Consider the following 11973-nt stretch of genomic DNA (forward strand, 5'->3'; position numbering starts at 1 on the left):
AGCACCGTGTTCACCCAGCAGTGTTAATGGGTGAATAAAGAAGCTTCAGCCAGCATGGGTATTTCTGAGATTTTTACAAAGCATACTAATATTCTTTCTTTTGACTACTATTATTTTTACTTCGGTTTTAGTGTATGTTCATAATTCTACACACTGTAACACAGTGTGGTCTTTAAGTTGGTCAGGGTTCCTGAGGTCTGTTAACACTTTCAGTTATCCTTGTTTGTGCCTTCTTTCTTACCAACATCTTTCTGTCCCTTCCTAGTGCTGCACTCTCTTTATCTGTGCCTTCTTTTCAATAATTAACATTGGCTTTTTACATAATTCTCTGTTATGAGGTTCTAGGATTAATCCCTCTCCTTCATTTTACTGGATGCTCTGCTGAGTAAAAACACAGAACAATCTCCAGTTACTGAAAAATTGATACTACAGATGTGTCATTTGCTTGAAATTAAGTGCTAAGGGAGAGCCTCAGGTGTTAGTTTAACTGAATAGATTTTGGAATATGATTGTGGTACTCCAAAGTGTGGGTTCAGCTGGGCTGCTGATTCTGGCTCATTTACCCTTTTTCAGTACACCTGAAGGCCAAGGTGTGAATGCAGTCTGGATCACAAGTTGAAGTGTGTGTGCCTTGTGTATCAGTTCTATATTAGCTCATATTGGAAAGCCATCACATAGCTGGGTGCCTCTTAGAAGCAGTAGCTCATTGATTATGGTTTTAGGTATCATAGCTTGCTGTCTGTTATTTCTTACCCCATCTCCCACAAAATTTTATATGCTCTGCTTATTGATATATCAAAGCTGTACTCAGTGCAGCTACCCATCCCCTTGTTGAACACTGATGAGAAATATTCCTTGTTCCCAAAGGCTTCATAAAAATCAAACAGGGCAAGTGTGAGATGAAGTGCAGGACAGCTGCTCACCACAGATGAAAGAATAGATGTGAGATAGTTGCACAGTGTGTGTTTGTGTTGAAATAAAGGGTGCTCTCAAGTTCCTGGGCAATGCAGTAGAACAGGTGGGATAGAGAGCTGTTTCTGAAGAGGTTTTTTTGTAATTTATCATCTTGTACAACATAATTCTCAGTACCTATATCAAACTTTTTAACATTTCTGCATATTGCTCAACAGCTTCCAGTGCTTTCAAATACTTCTAGATTCTTCAGATATCTCCTAGTGTAAATACACAGTACATGACACATTTTCTGAAAGCACCCACCACAGAATCATTATTTTAGAAGGAAAATTTTCAGAGCAGTTATGGCCAATATTGAGAAGCATTGAGACATCCAACCTGGCAAGCTGGTATGTGAAAATTTGTTTCAGATTTTTTAAAAGAAGCTTATTAGTTTGTTTGAATCCCTCAAATGTCTCCAATCCCTCCTATCTTCTCCTTGATTCCTTTTTCTTTTAAAGTGTTAAAAGTTCTTTCTAAAAGTTATTTTTGCCTTTGAGCGAGTTGTCATTGTCTTTCCTCTCTCTTTCATAGTATTGTGCCAAATACAGCTAAATTGAACTTGTACAAAAAGATTAATAAACAGCATTTGTGCTCATGTGTAGATTGGAGATTTACAAGCTACTTAACTGATCTGAATAGAAATAGTAACACAAATTTGTATTTTGCCTGAGAATACCCTCTTTTTAAATGGAAGCTCTTTTACAAAGATAAATATGAATGTGAGAGTTGTATTTCATTTATTTTATTCCATGATGAGAGATTTCAGGAAGGCTGGAAAGGGAGTCAGGGCTTCATAACACTGGTGCGAGGAGGAGCCCTTCATTCTCATCTTAGCCAGAGCCAGTGCATCTGAGGGCTGCTTTCTGGAGTAGCTGCAGAAGGGATTCTCTCAGGATGAGGAGAGTTGTCTGCAATATTCCTATTCATTAGACAGTTCCTTCTCCCTGGAAGAATAAAAACATGGAGGTAATTTCCTGGCTGCTATTGGTGCGACTCTCAAAGGCTTTTATTATTTCCTAATGGCAGCAATGCATGGTTTTGGCAGTATGTTAGAAAACATGGTCACGGAGCTGGAGGAAGGGCAGTTCAGTTTTTCTGACTGCCAGCCAGAGGTGTGTATGTAACTCATCAGTACACAGAACAACAAAGGAGAGCCATCAGCTGCTCACCCCACAGCATCCGCAGCATTTGCAGTCCCCACAGATGGTTCCAAAGATGCCGTTCACCACCTGAATGCCGCACAGCACTGCCTGGATCCCACTCATCACCAGCAGCAAGGAGAAGAGGGTCAGGTGCCATGGGACAATGTTATCAGGCGATATACACTTTATCCACAATCCGTGGTCACCAAGGTAATCCCTGCATGAGAATAAAACAGTTAGGAAGACCATATTAACTCATAAAGGGGTCTCTCACCACTGAGAGGCTGTCACTGCTGCGACATGGTTCTGCTCACTTCGGTGAATTTCCATTGCCACACTGGTGCTACTTGTCTAGAAATTGACTTCAGCTTAGTTTCTACATAAGTCGAAGCAATTGATTTGGAAAAAACAAGACATCAGAAGGGAGCAATTGGAGACAAGTATGTGTTTGATACAATTGAACCGTTTTTAGTGTTTTGGGAAGAAAAGATCTTAGCCAAGCATGTGCCAAATGGGTTTTGTCTGTTACAGTGTTTTGTCAGGGGCATTTTTGCTGCTTTTATTTGATTACAGCATTTTTTTGTGTATGGGGGTGGGCGGGAGACTGTGATCAGAGCAGGTAATCCAGTATCTCAAAGTAGAGTTGAGAACAAGGGAGTACATTGTAATCAAAACAACTGAATTATCAAAACAAATCATGAAATTATACATGTCACCTCTTGTCCACTGAGCTGAAAATAACAGCTTTTGCTGTTCTAGATGCCTCATCTAAAATAAAGGTAATAAATTCCATATTTTTTACCTTCACTTTTTGATTTAATTGTAAACTGCTTAACCACTGGCTAGATTTCAACTGCATCTTCTTAGTGCTGACTTGTGTTTTTGTCAAGTGATTTCTGGACTGCAATCAAAACAATGTTTGAAACAGAGCATATTTCCAAAGACTCAGAATGAGACCAAGTGAGTTGGTTTCTGGCCCTCAGTGGCCCATGAACAAATAATCCTCTACCTGTGCACTTCTCATTTTCTTTTTTTTTTTTTTCTTTTCTTTTTTCTTTTTTTTTCTTTTTCCTTTTTTTTTCGGGCAATTTTTTTTTTTTTGTATATTATGTAAGAAATGCTGCCAGGACACTCTTGACTGAGGCAGACTACATTAAAGGCTCTGAGGTAATGGAGAGTTTACTGCAGCCCTTGCCATTCTGTTCTGATCACACCTGCTCTCCTCAGTAGCACATTGTGCCCTGTTGTTTGTTGAACTTGTCTTGACTTCAGTCTGTGCAGTGGGATAGCTGGGTTTAAGTGATAAATGTACATGAAAGTGAACATCTTTGAGTTGCAGAGCATGAGGAGCAAGCAGCTTTGAAATGCCATAGCCAAAATAAAATTATACATATATTATTATATTATATTATGTTATGTAATTATTTGAATGCCATTAAACTGCATATAATTGTAGACTCACAGAATGGTTTGGGTTGGAAGGGGTCTGAAAGATCTTCTCATTCTGATCCCCCTGCCAAGGTCAGGGACCCCTTCCACCGTCCTAGGTTGTTCCACACCCTGCCCGACCTGGCCTTAAACACTGCCAGGGATGGGCCATCCACAACTTCTCTGGGCACCCTGTGCCAGTGCCTCACCACCCTCATAGGGAAGAATTTTTTCCTAATAATTGATCTAAACCTGCTCTTAGTTTAAAGCCATTATCTTGTCCTGTCATTACGTGCTCCTATAAAACGTCCCTCTCCATCTTTCTTGTAGGCTCCCATCAGGTACTGGAAAGCCACAATCACCCTGAAGCTTCTCTTCTCCAGGCAGAAGAAACCAAATTCTCAGAGCCTTTCTTCATAGAAGAGGTGTTCCATCCCTCTGATCATCATTGGTAGCCCCCTTCATCTGTGTCATTAGTGAAAATATGAAATAACACCAGTCCCTTAGAGACACCTCCTGCCACTGATGTCCAAGGATCCTGAGCCACCCTGCGGATGCAACCATCCAAATACTTTCTTCTCCATCTAGCAGTTCACCCATCAAATCCATCCCTCTCCAATTTAGGGAGCAGGATATTGTGGGGGATTGTGTCCAGATAAATGACTTCTGCTGTTCTTCCATTATTCACTGATGGAGTCACCCCGTCATAGAAGGGCCCTGGGTTGGTCAGGCAGGGCTTGCCTTTGGTGAAGACATTCTGCTTGACACAAATCTCTTCCCTGTCCTCCATCATCATGCTAGGAGGAGCTGATCCGTGATCTTCCCAGGCACAGAGGGGAGACTGACAGGTTGGTGGTTCCCAGGCTCCTCCTTTCTACCCTTTTAAAAGAATGGGTGTATTGTTTCCTCTTTTCCAGACACCTGGGGATCCACCTGGCTGCCGGGACTTTTCAAATATGGGGAGTGGCTTAGCAATTACATCAGCCAATTCCTTCAAGACTCTGAGAGATGTCTCAATGTGTCATTGCTATTCATCAAAGTGGAATTTATCCCCCTATGTTGCTTATCATCCCAAGAATAACCTTTCTCTTTATAGGCCCCTTTGAAACTCAGTAGTTTTCATTGTACTTGCTTTTCTTTAAATCCATGCTCTTGAACCTTATGAAGTCTTGCTGTGTGCTGCAAACACTTGTAAGAGCTTATATAATTTATACAAGCAATATCATTCTCACTTTTATACAATGGATTTAGAATTTGAATCATCTCACAAACTTAAAACATGTATATCTTTTTTTCTGATTGCCTTGTCTTACCCATCCTCAAAAGGGTAGTTCCAGCCTCCTTGAGTATGACATTTAGGGCCTTTGTTTAGGGCTACTGCTGACAAAATAAAGCAGTATCCAGCTCCCACAACTCCAACGGCAGCAAATATTATAGAAGAAAACATCTGATGAAGAGAAAAATAATGTTATTTTGGTTCCCTAAATTCAGCTGTTCCCTGAAATGTTCCCTAAATTCAGCTGTTAACAGTCAAATAGTCAACACCTGAACAGCTGAAGCCTATTAGTTTTCATTGCATAGAAAATGTGTATTGGTTTTTTAAAGCTTTAGCAGCATTGGCCCTGTGTGCCTGAGGAGGAGAAGGCAGGGCCTGGCAGCAGATGGCACTGCTCCCCTCTGGGGCCTCCTGCTCCCCTGTGGCCAGATGTTCATCTCGGGACACTGCAAGCAAGACTAAAGTCTTGGACCACTCAAGGCATTAAAAAAATCTTCAGTATCCTTTACAAGTCAGCTTTGGTATCTTGGTTATATTTGGACCAAATAATTACAGGGTTTTTTCCCAAGTCTCCCTTTAGGTTTCATATTAGTATACTTTACCTCCTCACAGGTGTGAGCTCTAGTATTACAATTGGAGTGAATGGGAAAGTATGTCTTTATTTTTCTGGTTTCTGTTACAGAATTTTGCATATATACTAATATGTAAGTAAAGTCATGAAGAACTAATGCCCTGCTTGAATTCTGAAATACTTGTAGCCATAACAATTTGTAGGTTAAGGATATGTATTTTGTTGGAATAAAGTGATACAGGTGAAGAAAAAAACCCAATACTTTCATGTCACAGAATCATTTGGGTTGGAAATTACCTCTAGTATAATCAAGTACAATGTGATTTTTTGTTCAGACCTCATTGCAAGAGTCTTGTCTTGAGTCCTAGCATGCATTTTTATGTTGATATACCTGTCAGGGCTAACTTAAAAATTATGATTTTGTAGTAGACATCATAATAATGGATTTCAGCTAAAATACCAAATTTAGTTCTCAGACACGCTGATGCTGATAAGGTCCATAGGTCTCTTGGAGTAGAGTGTACTTGGCACTCTGGACTGTATCAATACTGCCAGTCAGCTGCGCTCTAGCACGCTGTCAGCAGGGAAGGCAGGCTGCTGTGCAAGCAGCACCACACACCTGCAGGTTGGCCCCCACGCAGCCAGTGCTGGCCCTGGTCACTGCGTGTGGCCCTGGTTACCGCCTGAGGCCAGTCCTGGTCACCGCCTGAGGCCGGCCCTGGTCACTGCGTGTGGCCCTGGTCACTGCCTGTGGCCGGCCCTGGTCACTGCCTGTGGCCGGCCCGGTCACCGCCTGTGCCAGCCCCGGTCACCGCCTGTGGCCGGCCCCGGTCACTGCATGTGGCCCCGGTCACCGCATGTGGCCGGCCCTGGTCACCGCCTGTGGCCGGCCCTCGTCACCGCATGTGGCCGGCCCCGGTCACCGCGTGTGGCCGGCCCCGGTCACCGCCTGTGGCCGGCCCCGGTCACCGCCTGTGGCCGGCCCCGGTCACCGCCTGTGGCCGGCCCTGGTCACTGCCTATGGCCGGCCCTGGTCACTCCCGGCTGAGCAGTAGCAGCCCTGCAGTTCTTGGCTGCCTGTGAGCGGTGTGTGCTCTGCAAAACTCAACCAGCTTCTCTTCACTGTTGCAGAAAATGGACCATGCAGTGTTGTAAAGACAAACAGATGGCTCCATTTCCTCCTTCTCAAGGTTCAACCTGCTTTGTTGGTATTGCATGAAGACAGCATCAAAGAGAGAATTTAGGGAAAGTTCTTCAGTCAACCTCATAGGCATGAATCTTTTCCTATTTGTATTTCTCTCTTTTTTTTTAATTCTCAGTGGAAAATCTGTTCCTTTATTTAAAAACTTTACTGATCTACTGGATCAAGAGAATTTATTTCAAAAAGACATATTTTCCTACTAGACATATTTTTTTTCTAATTTAAGTTTTAAACTAAAATGCTTGAGGTATTTATTAGTGTCTGAAAGTATTCTTTGGAAGCTTTTCTAGTGTGAAAATAAGTTAGCTATAAATTTAAAGTGGAGCCTCACCCACACTGCTTAAAGTAGGAGGTTGGGTTAGGTGATGTCCTGAGGTCTATTCCTTCCTGAAAATCTTTCTGTGAATCTAATGAAACACATCTCATTTTGTTGGCCTGCAGTGAGTTGGGAATGTAGTGCCTAACTGCCAGAGTGATTTTAAAAGTTGCCAACAAAAAATGGTTAAGGATAGGACTGTTGTACTCTGCAAAACAAAAGGTAGATCTTTCAGCAATAAATTTTAATTGTGATAGTAACTATAAGTATCTTGATATCCTTTTGCTATCCTGATAGCAAAAAACAATGCGGCTATACTGTTCTAGTACTGGAGGTAAAACATCAGAGCCATAATACAATTTTTACAGCCTGCTATTTCTACTTCCCAGCACTCAAACAAATGGCAGGGCTTTTTGTCCGACACTCAAGATAGCCTCTATCTAGACTCACAATGACTGTGAGAGGAAAAAACATATATCAATAACAATTCAGCTTTTACTTTTTTTGCCACGTTTCCTTTCACTTACCGCAAACCTCTTTCCACAGCTCCGATTACCACAGCATCCACAGCAATCATTATTCTGAAGGCCCAAAAATACCAAGGCAGGGAAGATCATCTATGAATAATAGAAATATAGTTTGAACTGGGATGAATTCAAATTACATCTTCTTTTAAATATAGTAATTCTATGGGTTTGGGTTTTTTTCCTTATCATTAGTTTAAGTTACTTATTGCCAAACCTTTGGATGGCTTATAACTTATTTGTTTATCCAAGAGGAATTTGCAGTCCTGAGAAAATTCAACAATGCAAGTCATGGCTGTGGATGGGGGGAAGATATAAATTTAGACACTTACCAATACACCCGATCCCAAGATCCCTCCAAAGTACCAAACTTCATCTGTAATGTGTGCACTCTCTTCAACTTTTCCTCCAGGGAAAAACAACAAAATGTTAGCAAGGGTGCAGAGCACAGCCAGGGGGATGAGAGTACCTCCCAGGCACTTGGCACAGCCTCCCGTGCACATGCTTCTTTAAAGGAATTGTAAACACAATTGAAGATAAAGTCTCTCAGATGTTCTCAGAACTGATTTATAAAAAGAAGCTTCTGGGTGTACTTTGCAAAATCCAGTTTCTGTTGTGCTGTTAGAGGAATTGAGCCTGTAGAATGCTCCTGTCAGTGTTCCTGCAGTCAGTTGAAAATGCACCGTGCTGGTCCTTTATATGTCCTTGCAGCTGTGATGTCAATTTTCTGAACGTCCGTAAATGAAATTACGTTCAGGGCAGCCTCTCATTTTACTATGACAACCCACAAAATCGGTTAATATTTTACTAAGGTGGCTGACACATTTCATAATCTGGGCTCAGGTCATAGGTTGATATGTGTCTCAGCTCTGGATCATCATTTTTACAACACATGATCTTTCTTCATACTAGAAAACACTTATTTTGCAAGGACTGACAAAAAAATGTGTAATGAGTCAGCTGATAGGAATAACATATTCATAGCCCAAGTTTTTACATGTTGTGAGACAGTTCTGTAATTGAAACAGTAGAGAAACTAACTAATACAAAAATTAGCCATTTTAGACCAGTAAAGATACACATCCACAAACCCAAGAAAGCTCTTGGGTTGCAGCAAGATGAGAAGCACTTATTTATTGAAGTTAGGTAGTTTGACTGTGCCTCAGGGCATGCATTTCTTCTCTATTTTTGGGATTAAAAGATTGATTTTATATTTATTCTGTAATTTCATACTCTGCATGATGGAAAACTGCAGGAAAGACTGAACTAGAAATGTTCTAATATTTAATAGCTCTCTTCACCAAATATTAAGTTATATGATGAAGATGAACAAAAACCTGACAGTATTTTCCATAGATTTTATTTTGAAATTATGGCATATGCCATGTTTTATGATAACTCACATATTTTTTTACTTTCATAGGAGAATATTTAATAGCACATAAACTTAAGCTTATTCAATAAAGAATGGCAAGAAATGATTGTCACTAGTGCCAATCATATGTATTTGTTATTATATTAGGAAGATCAGAGGATGATTTTTTTGTGAGGACCAGTCCTAGGAACTGGAGTGTCTGTAGTGCTCAGCAGACTCATGATTTCTGAGGAAATGATGCTAGTTTACTTTGTAAAGTGTTTTATTCAGGTATTTATTCAGACAAATTTTTGAGTGGCTTCTCAAGTTGGCACAAAATGCAACAGGAATTAAGTGAACAGGTTCTTGGTATGAAGTGCAGCTCTAGCAGAACAGCCTGGACAGTGACAGTGGTTGTTCCCGGTGGACTGGAAGATCCCCATGTCTCCCACTTACAGTGGCTTGGTAACAGGCACTGGGAAAATGTTTCCTGTAGCTGGAATATAAGTCTTAGTTGGCTTTTCCCCCTTCTCTATCTGACTACAATGTGGCTTTTTTTTTTTTTTTTTTTGCAGCCAGTGAATCATGGCTTTGCAGTAAAGAGGAAAAGTTTTGAGTTTTATTGCGTCCAGCACCCTGCCATCCTATTTCACAGCGTGGTTCAAAGGCAGATGCTTCCATCAGGTTGTTGCCAGGTGTTCACAGCACTCCTGCACTTTTCCTTCCTCCACTCACTAACATTGCCGGTGCCACTGAAGTCTAGCCAGACCCCTCTGTTCAACTATACTCATTTATGCATGGAGTTTTTAAACTATTGCCAGCTTTTATGTGAGGAGTTAAGCTGCACATTATTTTTAGCAGGGAAGTGGCATCCAACCTGATCTGGAAAGCAGCACTCAGATTGAGCCAAGCATTTTCTCCGGGGAAAAACTGGCTGGCTTGCACACTCAGGTGTTCTGAAAGAGGCTCTTCCCTTCCATTCCCACCCATGTTTTCCACCTCTGGCCATCTATTTGGGAGGAGTGACCCATTGTCAAACATTAGGCACAATTCTAGTCCTGGAATAAATGCTTCATCCTAGAGACTCTGGTAACCAGGGTGGAACCAGTTTTGAATGTTGTGTCATCCTGTCCTCTTGAGCAGCATGTATATAGAAACTGTAGTATCATAACGGAAGGCACTCCTTTCTGGTGTACTCGAGGAAGGTGTTTCCTTCACTCTTCATCTCCTGAGTCATACAAAGTCCATGCTGTGTAGAAAAGAGAAATGACAAATTTTCCTGTGGAAAATTATAGGAATATCAGGCCACGCAGTTTTGGTAGTTTCAGGAGGATGTAAGCAGTGCTGATACCTTTCAAATTTTGTATTTTGATGTGTCTGGTAATTTGGAATTGTAGATAGGTTTGTCTTGGTCAGTTTTTTGTGTCAATTACTGAACTCATTAGACAGTTATGACCTGAGGTTGTAAGTCCTTGCTCTTGTGATTTGTGTGGCTGCTTCCATATTCTAAATGTATTTTTGGTACCTGGAGCTTGATAAACTTGTGACAAGTACTGACCCTCCCTTAAACTGAGCCAGGAGGGAGTGGGATGGTACAAATTCATAGGTAGGATGGGATTTACACTAGTCTAGTAGAAAACAGGTCTGTTCAAGCCTCTGCTGTTGCTAGTAAACTTGTGTGTATGCATTTACACATATATATATTTAATAATTTACAAAATATATATGATGACACATAGATGTCAAGCAAGAAATACTGAAGGAGTTCCTGCATCAAATTGCTCTTAACACATGTAACACAATGCATGCTTGGTGTTGTGCAGCTCCATTGAGGGCTGGAGAGAGGCTGGTAAACTGTGCACCAAATTTCTTTCTTTCAAGAGAGTGCAAAGGAGAATGAGCTGAAAAATGTGTCCCTTCATGTGACCCAAATCTTCATTGCAGTGAAAGATCACGTTAGCACAAGCTGTTCTTTGGAGACCTCTAAAAAGCCCTCCAGCTCTGACAGCTGTGTAGTAAAGGGGTACATCCAGTGGGATGTGCTGAGGAAGCAGAACCTGCTCCTCTTGCTGGAGATTCAGGCACTCCTTCCCTGAGAAGTGCATGGATATGCAATGCATGTCAGGGAGAAGCTGAAAATGGGGCTATGCACAATAGTAAAAGCCACCATTGCACCCATATACACAGCTTTGGCATGGGAGAAATTGATTCCCTCTCCTGTGCCCAGGCTCCTCTGTCAGACCTGGGGGCTGGCTGTGTGTGAGGCACCTGAGAGCAGAGAGGGGAAGATGCCTAAGGAAAAGCTCAGTCTCATGGGTTTGCTCTCGACAGCTTTTCCTGTCCCAGCCCCAGCTGCGGGACTCTCCCAAGCTCTGAGGACAGTCTGTTGATGTACGCAGTGTTTCCCTCATAGCTTTTTGACCTTTGTCAAAGATCAGAGCTTATGGAAAACGTAGCTTGGACTGGGTGGTGTCCTCAGTGACACATGGACATTGCATCACCATGAATACAGAAAAGCCAAGTATGCTGATGACGAGTGTCTAGGAGAAGTGGGCTGGAAGGCACATTAGAACTACTGTATTCAACTGTACTGTGACTCATCTTTATACTTCACTGTTCCATAGTCATGTTCTGTTTTACATGTCCCCACTGCTCATTCACCAGCTTTCCCACAAATACCCTTTTTGACATGGGGCATGTTCTGTAAGGGTTTTAATAAAATTCCATTCCTTCTTTCTCCTGGAGGCATACTCTGAACATGAGTCCAAAAGTAACTGTCTACCAGTAGCAAATGGGCATGTGGACTCTAAGCAATCTCTGATACTTCTCTAATTTATATTACTTTAAAGTAAGCAAAAATTACATAACTATATGTATGTAATACCTCTCTTTTTCTATTGTTGCATTTCTTGAATCTTGTGATATTTATTTTTGTTCATTTATATGAAAAGTGTGTTGTTATGTATTAATGAAATTGACCTTTTTGTAATCCACAATGTCTGTAAGAGAAAACAAAGGAACTACAGAATTGTGGTGGACCATCTAAGCACCACTGAACTACTTTTAACAATGAGGACAAAAATTCCACCTAAGGTATTTCCAAAAATGAGAAAACAAAGGAATTGTTTCCTTTAGGGTTACCTGTTATTTGTTTCTCTGTGGGCCTGTGTGTTCTTTATTGTCTTGTTACAAGTTTTTGCCAAG

At 41.3% G+C, this 11973-nt stretch overlaps 1 protein-coding gene across 1 annotated transcript; it reads right to left on the reverse strand.

Moving 5' to 3' along the window:
* Nucleotides 1–1677: 1677 nt before the first annotated feature.
* On the reverse strand, nucleotides 1678–8151 carry TM4SF4 (transmembrane 4 L six family member 4). Its single transcript, XM_005495694.2, has 5 exons — nucleotides 7748–8151; nucleotides 7419–7508; nucleotides 4841–4974; nucleotides 2127–2316; nucleotides 1678–1901 (listed from the first exon to the last, which is right to left on the reverse strand). The coding sequence occupies exons 1-5, from the start codon at nucleotides 7916–7918 to the stop codon at nucleotides 1884–1886; spliced, it is 603 nt and encodes a 200-aa protein (XP_005495751.2). The 5' UTR covers nucleotides 7919–8151; the 3' UTR covers nucleotides 1678–1883.
* Between the last annotated feature and the right edge of the window lie 3822 nt (nucleotides 8152–11973).

Source organism: Zonotrichia albicollis, chromosome 9 (assembly GCF_047830755.1).
Source record: "Zonotrichia albicollis isolate bZonAlb1 chromosome 9, bZonAlb1.hap1, whole genome shotgun sequence".
Classification (NCBI taxonomy): domain Eukaryota; kingdom Metazoa; phylum Chordata; class Aves; order Passeriformes; family Passerellidae; genus Zonotrichia; species Zonotrichia albicollis.